We start from the raw sequence: 21,707 nt of genomic DNA on the forward strand, positions 1-21,707 counted from the left end.
ACACACACACACACACACAGACACACACACGCACGCACAACACTGCACAGCACATAGAAAACCATTAGAAGATCATTTGTTTTACCACAGATAAAATCTCCTTGTGTGTCTGGTCCAAGAGAGCAGCAGCACCAGGCAGAGAGGTCGGCGGTCTGGCACACTTACCCGCCCTGTGGTGCTGTTGGACAGAACACTCTCCACTAGCAGAGTCGGGGTGGTCCTCTCCATCTCTCTCTCTCTCTCTGTGTGTGCGTGATAGTGCTCCGCTCCAACTGACTGTTTTATTCAGTTTATACCCTTTTTTAATGAAACTTTTATGGTGATTTTTGGGTTAATAGACCGACGTTGCGATACAGGCTAGATTTGGTTTGGCCTTGAGCCTGGAGTTAATTTTGAAATGGTGAATTAAGGGTAAAATGAGAGGAGAGATGATAGAGAGAAGTCCCTAAATGTACAGTATGTTGTAGTTGTAATGTGGGATGGTAACTGATCTATGTGACTCGCCGGTGGCTTCTTGGCTTTCTGTGGTGACTGGCCAGGGAGAACCCAGACCTGGGTTCAAATACTATTTGAAATCATTTGAAATAGTTGATGTGCTTGATTTAGCTCGCCCGACACCAGAGTTGGGTAGGTTACTTTCTTAAAATGTAATCCGTTAGTTATTGGTTACCTGACCAAAAGTGTAATCAGTAACTTAGCTTTTGGATTACCCAAACTCAGTAACGTAAGCAGATTAATTTGAGTTACTTTTACTTTTAGATTACTTTCCCCTTAAGAGGCATTAGAAGACCATAAACATTAGTATTACCAATTAAACAACACCCATTGCAAGATAAATCAATGTTAGAGTTTACACAGCTGGCCATAAATAGATGTTGCATTTTACTTTATGGTTTGGTTATGTAGTGTTCTTCTATCTCATTGCTTTCTACTACAGATAATAATACAATCAGACGATATCTTTACATTAAAAACAAAAGTCTGTAAGATTTCCAGTCATTACAATACATTGAATACCCCCTTTATCTTCAAGAATATGACTTGGAAATATAGATGAACCAATTGTTTTACCTGAGCATGACCCAACATCTAAGGATTCATTAGCCTACTCTGTTGTTTATGATTTTGTTGTCATGGAGGATGGATTTGGCAGGTTGATGTTTATTGGGATGAGTCTTGTCCTTGAGGCAGAACTGAGTGATTTCCCCTAGATGCAAAGTCAAAATTTGATATATTGTAAAGTTAGGGTTAGGCATTAGGGTTAGTAGTATGGTTAATGTTACAGGTAGGTTTGAAATGAGATTGAATGACTTTGTGGCTGTGCTGCAGTGGTCATTAGATTTGTGACTTAAAACGCTAACGTGCACTGATTGGGCTCATTGCATTTGAGTTGAAAAATAAATGCTGCTCTCATTTTACATTTTTTATTTATATTTCACCTTTATTTAACCAGGTATGCCAGTTGAGAACAAGTTCTCATTTACAACTGCGAACTGACCAAGATAAAGCAAAGCAGTGCGACAAAAACAACAACAAAGAGTTCTACTAACATACAGTCAATAACACAAAATAACATTTAAAAAAAATCTATGTACACTGTGTGCAAATGTAGAAGAGTAGGGAGGTAAGGCAATAAATAGGCTCTAGAGGCGAAATAATTACAATTTAGCATTAACACTGGAGTGATAGATGTGCAGATGATGATGTGCAAGTAGAGATACTGGGGTGCAAAAGAGCAAGAGGGTAAGTAATAATATGTGGCTGACGTAGTTGGGTGTGCCATTTACAGATTGACTGTGTACAGGTACAGTGATCAGGTAGCTGCTCTGACAGCTGATACTTAAAGTTAGTGAGGGGGATATAAGACTCCAGCTTCAGTGATTTCTGCAATTCGTTCCAGTCATTGGCAGCAGAGAACTGCAAGGAAAGGCGGCCAAAGGAAGTGTTGGCTTTGGGGATGACCAGTGAAATATACCTGCTGGAGCGCATGCTACCTGTGGGTGTTGCTATGGTGACTAGTGAGCTGAGTTAAGGCGGGGCTTTACCTAGCAAAGACCTACATATGACTTGGAGCAAGTGGGTTTGGCAACGATTATGTAGTGAGGGCCACTCATGGAATGGCGTGCTTTGAAGATTACCGAAAAGTGCTATTTGCATGGTTGAAAATGTTTGCCATATGCTGAATTTGCTGAAGGCCTATTGTTTATGTTTTTGTGGGTGACACTTTGATATCTCGATAATTTGCAGCGGTGTAAGTCTAAAGTGCACGAATTTGAGCCTGTGTCCGTTAGGCCTATGGGCTTTTTCTTTTTCAACAGCACTAATGAGATTGAGCAATAAAAGCCCCCACTCTTGGTCTTCTTAAATTAACCAAATGTTTGACTGTCTGGAGCACAATACCTAGAAGGAGTTTAGAAGGGAGGAACTCACTCAAACTTTTATTCCGTAGCCTGGGATCTGGACTATGCAGCTGTTGCAAGCGCGCATTGTCACGGACTGTCCACTGGTCGCAAAAGCAATCCAATTGTAGAACACATATAGAACAGCCATCCACAACAATCACAATCCGTGAGGCGCAAATAGCTACAGTAAATGAGAGCAGCAGTGTGATTCATGTCAATGCACTATGTAGATACAGTGCCTTGCGAAAGTATTCGGCCCCCTTGAACTTTGCGACCTTTTGCCACATTTCAGGCTTCAAACATAAAGATATAAAACTGTGTTTTTTTTGTGAAGAATCAACAACAAGTGGGACACAATCATGAAGTGGAATGACATTTATTGGATATTTCAAACTTTTTTAACAAATCATAAACTGAAAAATTGGGCGTGCAAAATTATTCAGCCCCCTTAAGTTAATACTTTGTAGCGCCACCTTTTGCTGCGATTACAGCTGTAAGTCGCTTGGGGTATGTCTCTATCAGTTTTGCACATCGAGAGACTGACATTTTTTCCCATTCCTCCTACAAAACCTCCTGCAAAACAGCTCGAGCTCAGTGAGGTTGGATGGAGAGCATTTGTGAACAGCAGTTTTCAGTTCTTTCCACAGATTCTCGATTGGATTCAGGTCTGGACTTTGACTTGGCCATTCTAACACCTGGATATGTTTATTTTTGAACCATTCCATTGTAGATTTTGCTTTATGTTTTGGATCATTGTCTTGTTGGAAGACAAATCTCCGTCCCAGTCTCAGGTCTTTTGCAGACTCCATCAGGTTTTCTTCCAGAATGGTCCTGTATTTGGCTCCATCCATCTTCCCATCAATTTTAACCATCTTCCCTGTCCCTGCTGAAGAAAAGCAGGCCCAAACCATGATGCTGCCACCACCATGTTTGACAGTGGGGATGGTGTGTTCAGCTGTGTTGCTTTTACGCCAAACATAACGTTTTGCATTGTTGCCAAAAAGTTACATTTTGGTTTCATCTGACCAGAGCACCTTCTTCCACATGTTTGGTGTGTCTCCCAGGTGGCTTGTCGCAAACTTTAAACAACACTTTTTATGGATATCTTTAAGAAATGGCTTTCTTCTTGCCACTCTTCCATAAAGGCCAGATTTGTGCAATATACGACTGATTGTTGTCCTATGGACAGAGTCTCCCACCTCAGCTGTAGATATCTGCAGTTCATCCAGAGTGATCATGGGCCTCTTGGCTGCATCTCTGATCAGTCTTCTCCTTGTATGAGCTGAAAGTTTAGAGGGACGGCCAGATCTTGGTAGATTTGCAGTGGTCTGATACTCCTTCCATTTCAATATTATCGCTTGCACAGTGCTCCTTGGGATGTTTAAAGCTTGGGAAATCTTTTAGTATTCAAATCCGACTTTAAACTTCTTCACAACAGTATCTCGGACCTGCCTGGTGTGTTCCTTGTTCTTCATGATGCTCTCTGCACTTTTAACGGACCTCTGAGACTATCACAGTGCAGGTGCATTTATACGGAGACTTGATTACACACAGGTGGATTGTATTTATCATCATTATTCATTTAGGTCAACATTGGATCATTCAGAGATCCTCACTGAACTTCTGGAGAGAGTTTGCTGCACTGAAAGTAAAGGGGCTGAATAATTTTGCACGCCCAAATTTTCAGTTTTTGATTTGTTAAAAAAGTTTGAAATATCCAATAAATGTCATTCCACTTCATGATTGTGTCCCACTTGTTGTTGATTCTTCACAAAAAATACAGTTTTATATCTTTATGTTTGAAGCCTGAAATGTGGCAAAAGGTCGCAAAGTTCAAGGGGGCCGAATACTTTCGCAAGGCACTGTATCAATAATAAGTGTTATCTGTATCGCCCGTTGGCTACACCACTGCTGTCATCCTTAAATCTGAGCTTTTATTCAAGTTGGATAATCTTTGGTCGCCAACAGCAGTCACACTACTGGAAGACAAAGCTTGGACTGTAGCCAACAAAAGCTTATTCCTGCTCTTTCACGCAATCCATCAAACGCAATTGTACCGTCATCATAGTGGTCTCTGACTTGTGGTCAGACTTTCTCAGGTGAAACAAACTTCATCTTGCAAATTTCTTCAATGCTGATTTTGAATGTCATTGAGAAAAAAGAAAGGAGTCAAATAACTTTTTGGGCAAACATCCTTTCTGAGTTAAAAATAATGCTACAAGCAATCATCTATTTTTTTCTAAAGTACACTACATGACCAAAAGTATGTGGACACCTGCACGTCAAGCATCTCATTCCAAAATCATGGGCATTAATATGGAGTTGGTCGCCCCTTTGCTGACATAACAGCCTCCACTCTTTTGGGAAGGCTTTCCGCTAGATGTTGGACATTGCTGTGGGGACTTGCTTCCATTCACCCACAAGAGCATTAGTGAGGTCGGGAACTGATGTTGGCCGATTAGGCCTGGCTCGGAGTCTGCGTTCCAATTCATCCCAAAGGTTCGATGGGGTTGAGGTCGTGGCTCTATGCAGGTCAGTCAAGTTCTTCCACACCGATATCGACAAACCATTTCTGTATGGATCTCGGTTTGTGCACGGGGGGGGGGGGGGGGGCATTGTCATGCTGAAACCGGAAAGGGCCTTTCCCAAACTGTTGCCACGAAGTTGGAAGCACAGAATCGTCTAGAATGTCATTGTATGCTGTAGCGTTAAGATTTCCATTCACTGGATCTAAGGGGCCTAGCCCGAACCATGAAAAACAGCCCCAGACCATTATTCCTCCTCCACAAACTTTCCAGTTGGCACGATGAACTTGGGCAGGTAGCGTTCTCCTGGCATCCACCGAACCCAGATTCGTCCGTCGGACTGCCAGATGGTGAAGCGTGATTTATCACTCCAGAGAAAGCATTTCCACTTCTCCAGAGTCCATTGGCGGTGAGCTTTACACCACTCCAGCCGACACTTGAAATTGCACATGGTGATCATAGGCTTGTGTGGACATTTCATGAAGCTCCTGACGAACAGTTCTTGTGCTGACGTTGCTTCCAGAGGCAGTTTGGATCTCGGTAGTGAGTGTTGCAACCGAGGACAGACAATTTTATGCGCTACGCCCCTCAGCACTCGGCGGTCACATTCTTTGAGATGGTATGGCCTACGACTTCGTGGCTGAGCCATTGTTGCTCATAGACGTTTTCACTTCACAATAACAGCACTTACAGTTGACCGGGAGAGGTCTTGCAGGGCAGTTATGTAAAAAACTGACTTTTTGCAAAGGTGGTATCCTATGACAGTGCAACATTGAAAGTCACTGAGCTCTCCAGTAAGGGCATTCTACTGCCAATGTGTGTCTATGGAGATTGCATGGCTGTGTGCTCGATTTTATACACTTGTCAGCAACGGGTGTGTCTGAAATAGCCAAGTCCACTCATTAGAAGGGGTGTCCACAGACTTTTGTATATACAGTGTATCTGTAATCTGATTACAATATTTTTGCTCATAACCTAACCGATGACAGTTACTGTTTTTGTTGTAATCCGTTACTCCCCAACCCTGCCTGGCGCAATGGGTCAATAGAATAGTCTCAAACCCAGCCGACTTGGCACTGCAGGCAGTCCAAGAAAGTAGAAAATGAAAGATTTCAAATAATATTTGGGCCTAGTGGACCCTGGGCCAATGCATCGACGGGGAGGCGTAAGGTCGCTGGGTGGTGGAGGGTTTTTGAAACGTTCATGTTTCCATGGTCAGGCCATTACCTCACTAATATCCACTATCATCTTTCTGTTTGTCTCTGTCTTTCTCTCCTCTCTCTCTTTTTCCCAGGGGTGAACTACGTGACTCGTAAGATCAGCCGTTCTGTGGCAAAGGTTCACCTGGGCCAGCTGGAGAGCATCAGTCTGGGTAACCTGCACTCCAAGAGAGACTGGGACCATGCCAAGGACTACGCAGAGGTAAGACTGGACATATACACACACTGCACTCTGACACACACCCTCACAATCATAAGCACACAGCATTGTGGGGTTAATGTTTTCCCAGATCATTTGAGGCTGAAATATGTGATCTGCATGAAGCCCCTTAATAGCCTGCCAAAGAGAAAACAGAGAGAGAGAGAGAAAAAACGAGGTTATGAGAGGAGGGAGAGGGCCGCTTGCTGTGAGGCCACAGACGGCACTCCAATTTCCCACCGCTCACCCACGTCCCAAAATTCCCTGAAACAGAGCAGCACTGCCTCCCAAACGGCAACCGATTCCCTATTATGGTGCACTACTTTTGACCAGGGACCGTAGGGCTGTGGTCAAATGTAGTGCCCAATGTAGTGAATAGTCTGCCATTTGGGAGGAAGTCCAGAAGAAAGAGAGATATTAAGGGAATGCCTTGTGGTGCTGTGCAATGCTGTGGATGATGACAGAAATACAGTGTTTGTGTTAATGTAATGGTGCCAGCAGCAAGCTGAGAGATGAAACGAACAGTAAGGGGTCGCCATGTCCAGGAGCAGAACTCGCTGTGTGTGTGTGTGTGTGTGATTTTGTGTGTGTGTGTGTTGTGAGTGTTAGTGATATGTTAGTGTAGCACTTGTGTGTGTGATGGGTGAGTGTTTGTGTCTCTCTCACTCTCGCTCTCTTTCTCTATAAAGATGAAAGTCTCCGTGTGTTGCCATGTCTGACAGCAAAACTCCTCATGGTGGACCCTGTTATTAATAGGGGGGTGGTGTTGGGAGGGTTGACACTTCGACGGGGGCTAGAAGGGGTAGTTTAACTAGAACTTCAGTGTGGATCACTGCGTCAGAGCAGGATGTTGATGTGGTTGATCATACTGTTAAGGTGGGGCTGAACCTGTTACGCATACCCGGGTGCTATGCTGTTGATGCATTCATAGATCAGTCATATCCAATTCAAACCGCAGAGCAGATAATAGAGAACACTGTTTTTTGGTTCCTATCTGACTTCTTTGTTCACGTATGTGATTTTGTTTCTGTGGTAGTGAAATGGCGACGTGGGCTTTAAAGGTAGTGCTTATTCTCTGCTACTTCAGGGGTTTTTCTGTATTTAGCCTTGATTTTGCACTTTAGCGTAGTAGTGTCATAGAAATAAGAATGAATAGAACAGGCGTCCCCATTGAAGTCGATGACGGCATAATGGGTGGACTGGCGGCCATTGCGAGTGTACCCATTAGAGCAAAGCAGGAAGTACAATTGGGAAGTAAAAGCAGGAAGTGTACCCATCAATCTGTGCTATGATTTGTTGAATCAACTCAAATTACATTACAAAAATATATTTTGTTGAATGAGCCACATCAGTTGGCATCATTTGAATAAACATTCTTCAGTACCATGGAAATTATTACATCACAAAACATGTACCAGGCAGACATTGCGAAGGTAAGAGGTTCCAAGCCTGTGCTATTTAAGTGATAATGCCAGAGAAGCTGATGTTTGGAGGATATGTTGGCATGGGTGTTGTTGGCTTCGAGGGCATTATCACTTTTATACAACGGGTTACCAAGATATTCAAATAATGATTGAGATATTTTATAAAACACATTTTGATGAATTTATTAAAACTATTTCATCCTCCCTCAAGATATAATCCCGACACAAATCTAGGTTTGCTATCCAAGCCGGCTGGTCATTCGTTCTATCGGTTCGGTTGCCAGAGATGCGACCCAGTTGTTCAGTCTTTTTGTTCTGTATCTATGGACGTGACCCGGTCGTTCGTTCTGAATGTTCCACTGCCGTACTTGCTGGCAGCGTTCTTATCCCTTGCTTGCTAACTAGCCAACTACAGCTAACTTACAGTCATGTCAAACAGTGCAGCCAGAATAACAGCAAAGTAGCTGCATTAGCATTTGTTTAAGCTGTTTTCTAGTGACATTTATTTGGACACATCCATAACAATGAGCTAATGAGGTGCGATTTCGCCTGGCATAGAAAATGTGCTCCCTCGTCAGGACACTGTTGTTCAGAGGAGCCAGCCAACAACACAGCTAACACAATCACCTCAAACTGAAGCTGGAAAGACTGCAAACTAGCTGCACTTCATTTAGTTTGACCTTATATATCCATAAAAATAATGCCAGCTGATTCATGCTTCGACTGGGTGAGAAACTCTGCTTGCCTGTCTATCTCGTTCAGATTCCCTACACGTTCCTTACTATGGGACAGCTGGCGATCAAATTTGAATATTGAAACAATGTTGAGATCGGGGTGCCTTGTGAAGATCTGCCGACGAGTAGCAAATCTCCCCTTGCCATCCATACTACTGGCCAACGTACAATCAATGATAGGTACACTACAGTTCAAAAGTTTGGGGTCACATAGAAATGTCCTTGTTTTTGAATGAAAAGCCATATTTTTTGTCCATCAAAATAACATCAAATTGATCAGAAATACAGTGTAGACATTGTTAATGTTGTAAATGACTATTGTAGCTGGTAACAGCTGATTTTTTTTAAATGGAATATCTACATAGGCGTACAGAGGCCTATTATAATCAACCATCACTCCTGTGTTCCAATGGCACGTTGTGTTAGCTAATCCAAGTTTATAATTTTAAAAGGCTAATTGATCATTAGAAAACCCTTTTGCAATTATGTTAGCACAGCTGAAAACTGTTGTCCTGATTAAAGAAGCAATAAAAATTGCCTTCTTTAGACTAGTTGAGTATCTGGAGCATCAGCATTTGTGGGTTCGATTACAGGCTCAAAATGGCCAGAAACAAAGACGCTTTCTTTTGAAACTTGTTAGCCTATTCTTGTTCTGAGAAATGAAGGCTATTCCATGCGAGAAATTGCCAAGAAACGAAAGATCTCGTACAACGCTGTGTACTACTCCCTTCACAGAACAGAGCAAACTGGCCCTAACCAGAATAGAAAGAGGAGTGGGAGGCCCCGGTGCACAACTGAGCAAGAGAACAAGTACATTAGAGTGAAACAGACGCCTCACAAGTCCTCACCTGGCAGCTTCATTAAACAGTACTCGCAAAACACCAGTCTCAATGTCAACAGTGAAGAGGCGAATCTGGGATGCTGGCCTTCTAGTTAGAGTTCCTCTGTCCAGTGTCTGTGTTCTTTTTCCCATCTTAATCTTTTCTTTATATTGGCCAATCTGAGATATGACTTATCTTTGCAACTCTGCCTTGAATGCCTGGTATTTTGCAGGTACTATTTAAGGACGCTGCCAGTTGAGGACTTGTGAGGCAAATAGGCAAACAAGAAAAAGCTCATCCAGAGGCTGCACTCCTAGTGGCCGGGGACTTTAATGCAGGGAAACTTAAATCCGTTCTACCTCATTTCTATCAGCATCTTAAATGTGCAACCAGATGGAAAAATACTCTAGACCACCTTTACTCCACACACTGAGACTTGTACAAGCTCTCCCCTGCCCTCCATTTGGCAAATCTGATCATAATTCTATCCTTCTGATTCCTGCTTACAAGCAGAAAATAAAGCAGGAAGCACCAGTGACTCGGTCAATAAAAAAGTGGTCAGATGAAGCAGATGCTAAGCTACAGGACTGTTTTGCTATCATAGACTGGAATATGTTCCGGGATTCCTCCAATGGCATTGAGTACACCACATCTGTCGTTGGCTTCATCATTAAGTGCATCATTGACATCGTCCCCACAGTGACTGTACGTACATACCCCAACCAGAAGCCATTGATTACAGGCATCATCTGCACTGAGCTAAAGAGTAGAGATTCAAGGAGCGGGACTCTAACCCGGAAGCTTATTAGAAATCCCTCTATGCCCTCTGACGAACCATCAAACAAGAAAAGTGTCAATACAGGACTAAGATCGAAACATACTATATCGGCTCCGATGCTCGTCGGATGTGGCAGGGCTTGCAAACTATTACAAACTACAAAGGGAGGCACAGCCGAGAGTCGCCAAGTGACACAAGCCTACCAGATGAGCTATATTACCTCTATGCTCGCTTCGAGGCAAGTAACACTGAAACATGCATGAGCGCACCAGCTGTGATCACACTCTCCACCGCTGATGTAAGTAAGACCTTTAAACAGGTCAACATTCACAAGGCTGCAGTGTCAGACGGATTACCAGGACTGTACTCCGAATGTGTGCTGACCAACTGGCAAGTGTCTTCACTGACATTTTCAATCTCTCCCTGTCTGAGTCTGTGGTACCAACATGTTTCAAGCAGACCACCATAGTCCCTGTGCCCAAGAACACTAAGGTAACCTGCCTAAATGACTACCGACCCATAGCTCTCACGTCTGTAGCCATGAAGTACTTTGAAAGGCTGGTCATGGCTCACATCAAAACCATTATCCCAGAAACCCTAGACTCACTCCAATTTGCATACTGCCCCAAAAAGATCCACAGATGATGCAATCTATATTGCACCCCACACTGCCCTTTTACACCAGGACAAAAGGTACACCTACGTGAGAATGCTAATCATTGACTACAGCTCAATGTTCACCACCATAGTGCCCTCAAAGCTCATCACTCTGCGACTTTATCCTGGACTTCCTGATGGGCCGCCCCCAGGTGGTAAGGGTAGGTAACGACACATCCGCCACGCTGATCCTTAACACTTGGACCCCTCAGGGGTGCGTGCTCAGTCCCCTATTGTACTCCCTGTTCACTCATGACTGTTCTGCCAGGCACGACTCCAACACTGTCATTAAGTTTGCCAATGACAGTGGTAGGCCTGATCACTAACAATGACGAGACAGCATATAGGGAGGAAGACAGAGACCTGGCCGTGTTGTGCCCGGACAAAAACCTCTCCCTCAACATGATCAAGACTAAGGATATGATTGTGGACTCCATGAAAAGGAGGAGTGAACACGCCCCCATTCTCATCGACTGGGCTGTAGTGGAGCAGGTTGACAGCTTCAAGTTCCTTGGTGTCCTCATCACAAACAAACTAACATGGTCCAAACATATCAAGACAGTCGTGAAGAGGGCATTCCCCCTCAGGAGACTGAAAAGATGTGTCATGGGTCCTCTTATCCTCAAAAGGTTCAACAGCTGCATCGAGAGCATCCTGACTGGTTGCATCACTGCCTGGTATGGCAACTGCTCGGCCTCCGACCGCAAGGCACTACAGAGGGTAGTGCATACGGCCCAGCTGGGGCCAAGCTTCCTGTCATCCAGGACCTCCATACCAGGCGGTGTCAGAGGAAGGCCCTAAAGGCTACCCAGACTACTTGCACTGCCTCCCCCACTCTTTTACGCTTCTGCTGCTCTCTGTTATTATCTATGCATAAGTCACTTTAATAACTCTACCCACATGTACAGTATATATTATCTCAATTACCTCGACTAACCGGTGCCCCCGCACATTGATTCTGTACCGGTACCCCCCTGTATATAGCCTATTGCTATTTTACTGCTGTGTTTGTTTCATGTTAATTAATTCTGTGTTCCGGTCCAAAATGATCGCCCCCATTATAGCTGATTATAAATCCATAATAATGCATATATTATCACCTAATGTTGTGTTAGATCTTAAGTTCTTGTGAACATTACAAGTTTTGAACTTCTGGTTGCTATTTATAGACTGTAGGCCTCATTGACATGAGCTCATACAACACATTTTTTAGTAAAAAAAAGCACAATGTATGGATTATTTTGACTATAACAAATACTCAGATGAAACATACTACTTTCTCCTCTAATGCATCTTCACTGTCAGTTTCCTGACCTCTCTCATCCTCACCAGTGTCATGATCAAAGATATGATCAAGAGCCTCACATGCCGCACAGTATATCGCTTGGTCATTGTGCTGCCACAGAATGGATTGTGAGCAAGGCCTCAAAAAAGCTTTATATACCAGAGATGCGAGAAAAGTTCCATATATTATTGAAACACTGTTGTGATTGTTTGTGAGAATGCCAACGGTGGGGGAAAGATTATATTGGGGAAAGGTTCCCGTGGGGGTTGCCATGGAAGCCAAGAAGGGAAGTGAGGTGTATGTGTCTGTGTGTGTGTGTGCTCAAACACACATGCATGTGCGGGTCTGGGAGAGGAAGTGTGTCCATCTGATGAATGGGAATGTGCCTGAACTCAATGTTATACTCACCCAGACATTTCTAATGACCGGTAATTTTTGACGGGGAACACCACAGGTGTACAAAAGTTAAATAAAACACCCAAAATGTAATGAAAATCATCAAAATGTATTTGGTGTGTTCAGATGCCCTGTGTGGACAAAGCCATGGAACCTTATGACGATCAGATTAAGTGAACTACATTTTTCAGAGAGAGAACTTGTAAATCGGTCCGATTTAACCGGAACACAGCAGGAGGGTTAATTATTTGTTACTTTATTTCTTTTTTTTTTCTTCTTTTTTTTTCTTAACTGCATTGTTGGTTAAGGGGTTGTAAGTAAGCATTTCACTGTAAGGTATTTGTATTTGCACATGTGACAAATACAATTTGATTTGACTTGATCCCAGCCCCCTAGCAGTATGGCGGCCACCCGGGAGGATTCAAGGGGTTCCTCACTCAGTGCTCTCTGGTGTTAGAGCTACTGTCCTGCTCGTTCCACACTGATCGGGCCATGATCGCCTACATCATCTCTCTACTTTAGGGCAAGACCCTGGCTTGGGCAACGGCGGTGTGGGAACAGCATCCACCACCCTGCAGCTCCATATTAGCCTTCACTGTAAGAACTGCCAGACTAAATGCCAAAGACCCCCACCAAGAACCTTGTCGTGTTCCCAGGCATCCATTGAAGACCAAGACTTTTCCGCTCTCCCTCCAGAGTACTTCTACCTCCGGGAGGAATTCTGTAAGAGGCAATCTGCCACCCTCTCTCCTCATCGTCCATATGACTGAGCCATTGAACTCCTACCCGTCTCCACCCCTCCCTGGGGCTGTCTGTACTCCCTCTTGAACCCTGAAGCAGCAGTCATGGACAATTACATCCGAGAGTCACTGGAGGCAGGTTTCATTCGCTCCTCTACATCCCCAGCTGGTGAAGACTTCTTCTTCATGGGAAAGAAGGATGGAGGTCTGCGTCCCTGCATTGATTACAGAGGGCTGTACAGGATTATGATTAAAAATTGTTACCCTCTATCCCTGATTTCCGCCTTGGAGTTGGCCCATGGGGTCCAATTCTTCACCAAACTGGATCTCCGCAACACTTACAATCTGGTGAGAATCAGTCAGGGAGATGAATGGAAGACTGCCTTTAACATCCCGAGTGGCCACTTTGAGTATTTAGTCATGCACAGTCTTCCAAGCATTGGTCAATGACACGCTTAGGGATATGCTGAATTGGTTCGTCTTTGTTTACCTCGACAACACCCTGATCTTCTCCAAGACCCTTCCGGAACACATTCTGCATGTCCGCTAAGTCCTGAGACGCCCCCTTTTAGAGTCAACTATACATCAAGTTAGAGAAGTTTCTTCCTGGTCCACATTATCTCTACCGCCAGCATCCAAATGGAACCCGATGCAGTCATGACCACAGGTCTCACAAAACTCAGATTTGGACTAGACTGACTTTATGACCAAAATGATCCTATTTAAACTTCGTGGTACATTTTGAGAATAGAATAAATGTTTCTGGCTCTTATAGATGCCGCATAGGCTGTTTTCTAAATGAGAAGTCCTTTTTTGGGGGCAGTTGCTCTTTCATTGTTGAATTTGCGACTTGTTGTGAAATGTTTATGGGCAACGGCCGATGAGCACCGATATGTTTTATCTATCATTTCTGTTCGGAATTATTCTTCATTTGACAAGGATTGAAAAGGATTTGTCAGTAAATTGTCGACTTGATTCATAATGATGACATGATCAGTCCAATCAAAATTACTGTAGATATAACGTGATTTGACGTCATTTTATCTTGAGCCTTCTTGGATGGCACTTCTAATGTAACTCTATGGCAGCACCCAAGGGGCTTGAATTTTTGAGCTCTAATTGTAGATTTTGCTGTTATGCATTGTCCCTATGAGTGACAGAACTATGAGCCAATCACAGCGCAACTAGAGAACATTACCAACCCATACGCTCTGAATTTTCCGCTGGCTGCCCCACCACTGTGCTAGGCTGAAACACCTGCATTTTGGACCTGACTTACTCAAGAAAGCAAAAAACAGACCATGTTTGTATTCAGCGTTATAAACTCAATGATTATTATTTATTTTTTTGCAAACTGATATGTGACACATATTAATGCCAAAATAACATGCAAAATCGGCAACCATTTTTTATAATTTACCTCTACAGGATCGGTGGGTCCCCTGCCTGACGGTTGAGTTAACATAGGCTAATGTGATTAGCATGAGGTTGTAAGTAACAAGAACATTTCCCAGGACATAGACATATCTGACATTGGCAGAAAGCTTAAATTCTTGTTAATCTAAATGCACTGTACAATTTACAGTAGCTTTTACAGTAAAATAATACCATGCTATTGTTTGAGGAGAGTCCACAGTTATGAACTTGAACATGTAAACCAATTAGGCACATTTGGGCAGTCTTGATACAACAACACGTGTATAGGTATGAGTGTAAAGGGTTAATTGAACAGTATAACACAATAAGAATGGAGAAAGACCCATTAAAATCACTTAGAATTGATGAGTTGCCACCCATGCATCACTCATAAAGTATATTTAGAACTTATATTATTCAAAAACATGAAATACCGTCAAATATGAGCTATCCTGGAAACTCATTGACTGGTCCCGATTGAATTGGTGTAATCAGTCTAGCATTTGCATGTCTAGGGTGAAACTACTCTTTGTATGTCTGTGTGTGCAGGTGTTTGTGAGTGTGTGTGTGTACACCCTCCCGCCTGTCAGGGACACCCTGGGTTGAGACACTCCAGGTTTCCTGTGGGAACGACGGCATTCCGGGTCTGGTGAATCACGCACCTCCACACTATGCAGCTCCGGTTTCGGCAAGGCAGATTTCGGTAAGTCAAACAGAACAGAAGCTTCTTTTTCCTCCCTCTCTCACTGTTTCTCAGAGTCACTAAGAAGACACATAAAAAATGACCTAGTAATGCAATATGTCCCTTTTTAGTTGTTTTTCATTCAGCTGGCGTCACCAGTGCGTTACCATGGAAAAGTCCAACAACAGGCAATGTGTAAACAGGACCATGTGTTTCCACCGTGGGCAACTCTCTCTCTCTCTTTCTCTCTCTCTCTCTCTCTCTCCCTCCTCTCTCTATTCTCTCTCTCTCTCTCTCTCCCTCCTCTATCTATTCTCTCTATTCTCTCTACTCTCTCCTCTCTCTCCTCTCTCTATTCTCTCTCTCTCTCCCTCCTCTCTATTCTCTCTCTCTATCTCTCTCTCCCCCTCTCTCTATTCTCTCTCTCTCTGTCCCTTGCTCTCTCTCTCTTTCTCTCTCTCTCCTCTCTCTCTCTCCATTCTCTCTCTCGCTCTCTCTCGCTCTCTCTCGCTCTCTCTCGCTCTCTCTCGCTCTCTCCCCCTCCCTCTCCCATCTCTCTCTCTCTCTCTCTCGCGCTCTCTCTCTCCCTCCTCTCTCTATCTCTCTCCCTCCTCTCTCTCCTCTCTCTATTCTCTCTCTCGCTCTCTCTCGCTCTCTCTCGCTCTCTCCCCCTCCCTCTCCCATCTCTCTCCATCCAGGAGGAACAGGGAAATTGCCTCTAATAGTGTGTGGATGTATTTGGGGTGGCATAAGGGGCGTGCAGTGTGTCTGCACTAACAACGTCTGAAGCCCTGTGGTCGGGCGTCGGCTCACCAGCCGTATCCAGTGTCTTACACACACACAGACACACACAGCCCTGAATGGAGTGTTTATGTGATTATGGGATGGATCTATGACTGGCCTCTTTTGTGTGGCTGGCTTTTTTGCTAAAACGGTGAATAAAATCATTCAGAGCCTATCAAACCTAATCTGCCTTCAGTTTTAATCTGATTTTGAATAAAAATACGGAGAACAGGTCTGAGAAATGAAACATAAGTAAGTTTGAAGATGTATTTATATTGGTTCTTGTAAATGTACAGGAACACACAAAGGGGTCACAGGAAAAGGAAAATACTCGCTAGCATGGACACACATACACATACACACACATACCAAATCACACCCCCACACACAGGAACACACATATTGATCTGTTCTGAGAGCAGCAGAGGAGGATGGTGGTGTTTGCTATTTTTTACCCTACCCTGGCCTATATATTTACCCCTCACTCTGTCATGGGCAGTGTCTCTCTCTCTTAGTTGGCCTGGGGGTGTAGGGTTTACAGGGTACAGCACACATTGTCCTCCAGCTGTTTGGATGTCTATGCCCGTTTCTCCTCTCTGCCACTCCTCTTCCCACCACCCCCCATCCTCTGGCTGTAGGGAGAGCCACATCCTGTGCGTAGAACATTCTGGCCCGACCTGAGTGGTTTGGCCCTCTCTCTACCACGGGCTTCAGGCTCAGCCCTGCTTCGCTGCCTCCACAGAATGTCCCTCTCTTCTGGATCTGTCTCTCTGCATCTGCTTCACTTCACGTCTCACTCTCCTGTCTGACTCACTCGGTTTCTGTTTGTCTCTCTGCATCTCTCCTCTTGTCTCACTCTCCTGTCTCGCTCTGTTTCTTTGTGTGTCTCTATAATTCTCACTCTGTTTCTCGCCTTGTCTCACTACGTCTCTGTCAGACTGTGACAAGCTCCAGGACCACAGTACCATTTGCAATTTGTTCTCCTGGCTCATGCTCACTTCCCTATCATAGTGCCGTTATTTGGCTAGCACCCAGTCACCCAGTCACCCAGTCACCCGTGGGTTCTCTCTAAGATCTGCTTGCTGGTGCGCTCTTCTCACTGACTCTAGCAGGCGATCTGCTGCTAATGCTGCCGCTGTTGTTGTGGGCTAGAGGGGTGAAACTAGCCTGGTCCCAGATATGTTTGTGCTGTCTTGCCAACACCTATGGTCAGTGTAATGCCAAATGACCAAAGGAGTTGGCTACACAACACAAACAGATTTGGGACCAGGCTAATACGGAACTCTAGCTAGATGAGTGTATCCTAGCCTCCCTCTTGCCCCCACCCCTCCCTCAAACTCCCTCCCACCACCAGTAAAGAGAAAAAAAGTGTTGTTTCCAGAATAGTTACAACACCTCACTCTTTTTTGTCGTTTGTTTTATGTTTGTTTTCAACACATAATGGCCTGTTAAATTGGGCCTTTTGATGTTTACTCACGTGTTGGAGTGGGTCTGGCAGAACCTGGCTGTGTGTGTCTGTGTGGCAGTAATGTGTGTGTAGCATTGAGTTCAGGCGTCGTGGAGGTGACAGCCCAGCCCTCTCTGTCTGTGTCATTTTTCACATGTATTTTTCTTGTCTTTTTTTCCTGAGCAGCTGCCTCTCTGTGCAGTAATGGTTACAGATGAGGCTAATTAGCCAATCACAGCGCACATCAGACACAATCACAGATGATTGATGAGGGCAGCTGGCCATTCATCACATGTTTTTGGCTGGGGGGTGACAGTGGGGGCAGGGCCAGCAGAGTAGACAGGGTAAGGTACAGCAACCCCTGTTCCGTTCCAGCGGGAGTCATGCCAACCCCAGACAATACTAGACCCTCAGTGGAGACCCATGGTGGGGGAGAGGAGAACTGCAGCTCAGGGTTATTTCCACACCGATCTCAACAAATCATTTCTGTATGGACCTCGCTTTGTTCACGGGGGCATTGTAATGCTGAAACAAACTGTTGCAACAAAGTTGGCATGCTGTAGCGTTAAGATTTAAGATTTCCCTTCACTGGAACTAAAGGGCCTAGCCTTAACAATGGAAAAACAGCCCCAGACCATTATTCCTCCCCCACCAAACTTTACAGTTGGCATTATGAATTGGGGCAGGTAGCGTTCTCCTGGCATCCGTCAAACCCAGATTCGTCCATCGGAATGCCAGATAATGAATTGTGATTCATCCCTCCAGAAAATGTGTTTCCACTGCTCCCGTGTCCAATGGCAGTGAGCTTTACAGCATTGCGCAAGGTGATCTTAGGCTTTTGTGCTGCTGCTCGGCCATGGAAACCCATTACATGCAGTTCTCAACGAGCAGTTCTTGTGCTGATGTTGCTTCCAGAGGCAATTTGGAACTCGGTAGTGGGTGTTGCAATCGAGCACAGCTGTTGTTTCTCCTAGACGTTTCCACTTCAAAATGATGCGATTTACAGTTGACCGGGGCGGCTCTAGCAGGGCAGAAATTTGACGAACTGACCTGTTGGAAAGGTGGCATCCTATGACGTTGCCACGTTGAAAGTCACTGCACTCTTCAGTCAGGTTTGTCTATGGAGATTGCATGGCGGTGTGCTCGATTTCAAACACGTGTCAGCAACGGGTGTGACTGAAATAGCCGAATCCTCGAATTTTGAAGGGGTGTCCACATACTTTTGTATATATAGTGTAGCATGTGTTTAGTCAGGGGGTACATGACTGCCTGTGTTTAAAGCAGTCGTTGACTTTACTGCAGTGATTCGGGGTGCTCAATAAATACCTTCACTTTGACTGTAACACTTTTATAAACACAGCTGCACTGGTAAAGAGGAGATAGGGGCATATAGGGCAAAGGCTAATCATGCCAGTGTTCATGACATAATTTCATCTCTAAGGAGAGTGCGTGTGTGTGATTACCTAAGATTACCTACAGATGGGGTCAGTTTGAGGAGGAGGGTGTTTCAGGAGCTTTGCTTACTGCTCATGCTCTCTTGACATCCCACGCAAGCAGGGTAAATAAATGCCAGCAGCTGTGTGTGAGCGTGTGTCTGTGCGTATGTGCATGAGGTGTGTGTGTGTTAGGGGTGTTAATTGCAGGTGAAACTTAACCCGTGCACTGAGCAGCAGCTTATTGAAGCAGCTTCTGCCCCCCCTGAGGGTAATACAAATACACGCTGTACCCCCCAACCCAACGCCCTACCATCAACCAGCCCCTAACTGACCAGAAGCAGGAGGTACTATGGACTTACCCACAGAGCCAACCAATATCATCCATCACACACACGCAGACGCGCACATGCACATGCACATGTACACACACACACACACACACACACGGATGAGTTAACACAATGAATCTCCTTTGTTTTGTTCTTTGATTTATCTGTTATTTTTCCTTCGGAATTTGATTAGTTTGGAGAAGTTTAATTATTCTACAGTTCCAGAGCCAAGAGCTGGGGTTCTAGTGTTTCAGAGCCAAGAGCTGGGGTTCTAGTGTTCCAGAGCCAAGAGCTGGGGTTCTAGTGTTCCAGAGCCAAGAGCTGGGGTTCTAGTGTTTCAGAGCCTGAAGTGGGGTTCTAGTGTCTCAGAGCCTGAAGTGGGGTTCTAGTGTTTCAGAGCCTGAAGTGGGGTTCTAGTGTTTCAGAGCCTGAAGTGGGGTTCGAGTGTTTCAGAGCCTGAGGTGGCTCAGAGCTGGAGGGACTGAGACATCAAGATAAACAAACAATGTGTTTTCAGTATTCTGTTTTTTATCAACTTTATCATGTACTGTATTACTGTGTTTGTGTTTCTGGAATTCTCTTTACATCAAATCAAATCAGGGTGAAGAGGCGTTGTTGTGTCCTGTTTGGTGTGTTTGGACCATGATAGGTCCAGCGAGGAACTTTGAGCTCCTGACGAACTACACTACAGCCCTACTACAGTCGATTTGAATGGGGGCGTGGTCAGCCCTCCATTTCCTGTAGTCCACGATCAGCTTCTTTGTCTTGCTGACGTTGAGGAAGTGGTTGTTGTGCTGGTACCACAATGCCAGGTCGCTGACCTCTTCCCTAGAGGCTGTCTCATCATCGTAGGTGATCAGGCCTACCACTGTCGTGTCGTCTGCAAACTTAATGATGGTGTTGAAGTCATGCGTGGCCACGCAGTCGTGAGTGAACTGGGAGTACAAGAGGGGACTAAGCACACACCCCTGAGTAGGCCCCCATGTTGAGGGTCATTGGGGCGGATGTGTTGTTGCCTACCCTCACCACCTATGGGGCAGCCCATCAGAAAATACAGTATCCAGTTGCAGGGGGAGTTGTACAGTTCTTCAGGTCCAATTGATAGGATAGACTCGGACAGAGCTCGTCCAGTTTGTTCTCCAGTGATTGTACTCACTCCAGTGATTGTGTTCGCCAATAGAATGGAAGATAGAGGCGGTTTATCAACTCGCTGACGCAGTCGCGTCACGTATCCTGCACGCTGACCTCTATAACGTCGCCTCTATCTTTTTTGAGTGTCGGGGATTTGGGCCTGGTCTGGGATGAGCAGTATCTTTCCCCACCAAATCATTGAAGCTGTTCTGAGGTTCGTGTATGTCAGCTTTGCATGAGCAACCCATTGGGGTGTTGTGTTGGAGGGATGACCCGTCACAGGACCACACATGTGGGACACGGAAACTTCACATTCAGACTAGAACCCCCAGCTCCCACTCTTTAACCCCATACCCTTACCACAACACTATCAGAGAGTGTTGGGTCTGAGTTGGCATCTGAACGCATTATATTATTCAATAGTATAACATGTTTATTACATATATCAAATCAAACTTTATTTGTCACATGCGCCGAATACAACAAGTGTAGACCTTACCGTGAAATGCTGACTTACAAGCCTTTATCCAACAGTGCAGTTCAAGAAGAGATAAGAAAATATTTACCAAATCATCTAAAGTATAAGATAAATAAAAAGTAACACAATAGCATAACAATAACGAGGCTATATACAGAGGGTACCGTTACCGATTCAGTGTACGGGGGTACAGGTTAGAGGTCATTTGTACATGTAGATAAGGGTGAAGTGACAATGCATAGATAATAAACAGCGAGTAGCGGCAGTGTACAAAACAAATGGAGAGGGAGGGGGTGGGGGTCAATGTAATAGTCCGGGTGGCCATTTGATTAAATGGCTTGGGGGTCGAAGATTATGGCTTGGGGGTCGAAGCTTTTAAGGAGCCTTTTGGTCCTAGACTTTGCGCTCCGGTCCTGCTTGATGCCGAGCAGTTGCCATACAAGGCGGTGATGCACCCAATCAGGATGCTCTCGATGGTGTAGCTGTATAACTTTTTGAAGATCTGGGGACCCATGCCAAGTCTTTTCAGTCTCCTGAGGGGGAAAAGGTTTTGTTGTGCCTCTTCACCACTGTCTTGGTGTGTTTGGACCATAATAGATCATTGGTGATGTGGACACCAAGGAACTTGAAACTCTCGACCGCTCCACTACAGCCCCGTTTATGTTAATGAGGGCCTATTTGGGTGAACAGGGAGTACAGGAGGGGACTAAGTTCACACCCCTGAGGGGCCCCAGTGTTGAGGATCATTGTGGCGGTAGTGTTGTCTCTTACCCTTACCACCTGTCAGGAAGTCCAGGATGCAGTAGCGGAGGGTGATGTTTAGT

General features: G+C 44.8%; 1 protein-coding gene across 1 annotated transcript in view; it reads left to right on the forward strand.

Moving 5' to 3' along the window:
- Positions 1 to 4,906: 4,906 nt before the first annotated feature.
- Positions 4,907 to 21,707, forward strand: part of LOC118945793 (GDP-mannose 4,6 dehydratase-like) — a 156,160-nt gene continuing 139,359 nt past the window's right edge. Inside the window, exons 1-2 of the mRNA XM_036968940.1 lie at positions 4,907 to 4,934; positions 6,222 to 6,349. Coding sequence (XP_036824835.1) covers positions 4,907 to 4,934; positions 6,222 to 6,349 — 156 coding nt within the window. The remainder of the gene's footprint in view (positions 4,935 to 6,221; positions 6,350 to 21,707) is intronic.

This window comes from Oncorhynchus mykiss, chromosome 30, assembly GCF_013265735.2.
Source record: "Oncorhynchus mykiss isolate Arlee chromosome 30, USDA_OmykA_1.1, whole genome shotgun sequence".
Taxonomy (NCBI): domain Eukaryota; kingdom Metazoa; phylum Chordata; class Actinopteri; order Salmoniformes; family Salmonidae; genus Oncorhynchus; species Oncorhynchus mykiss.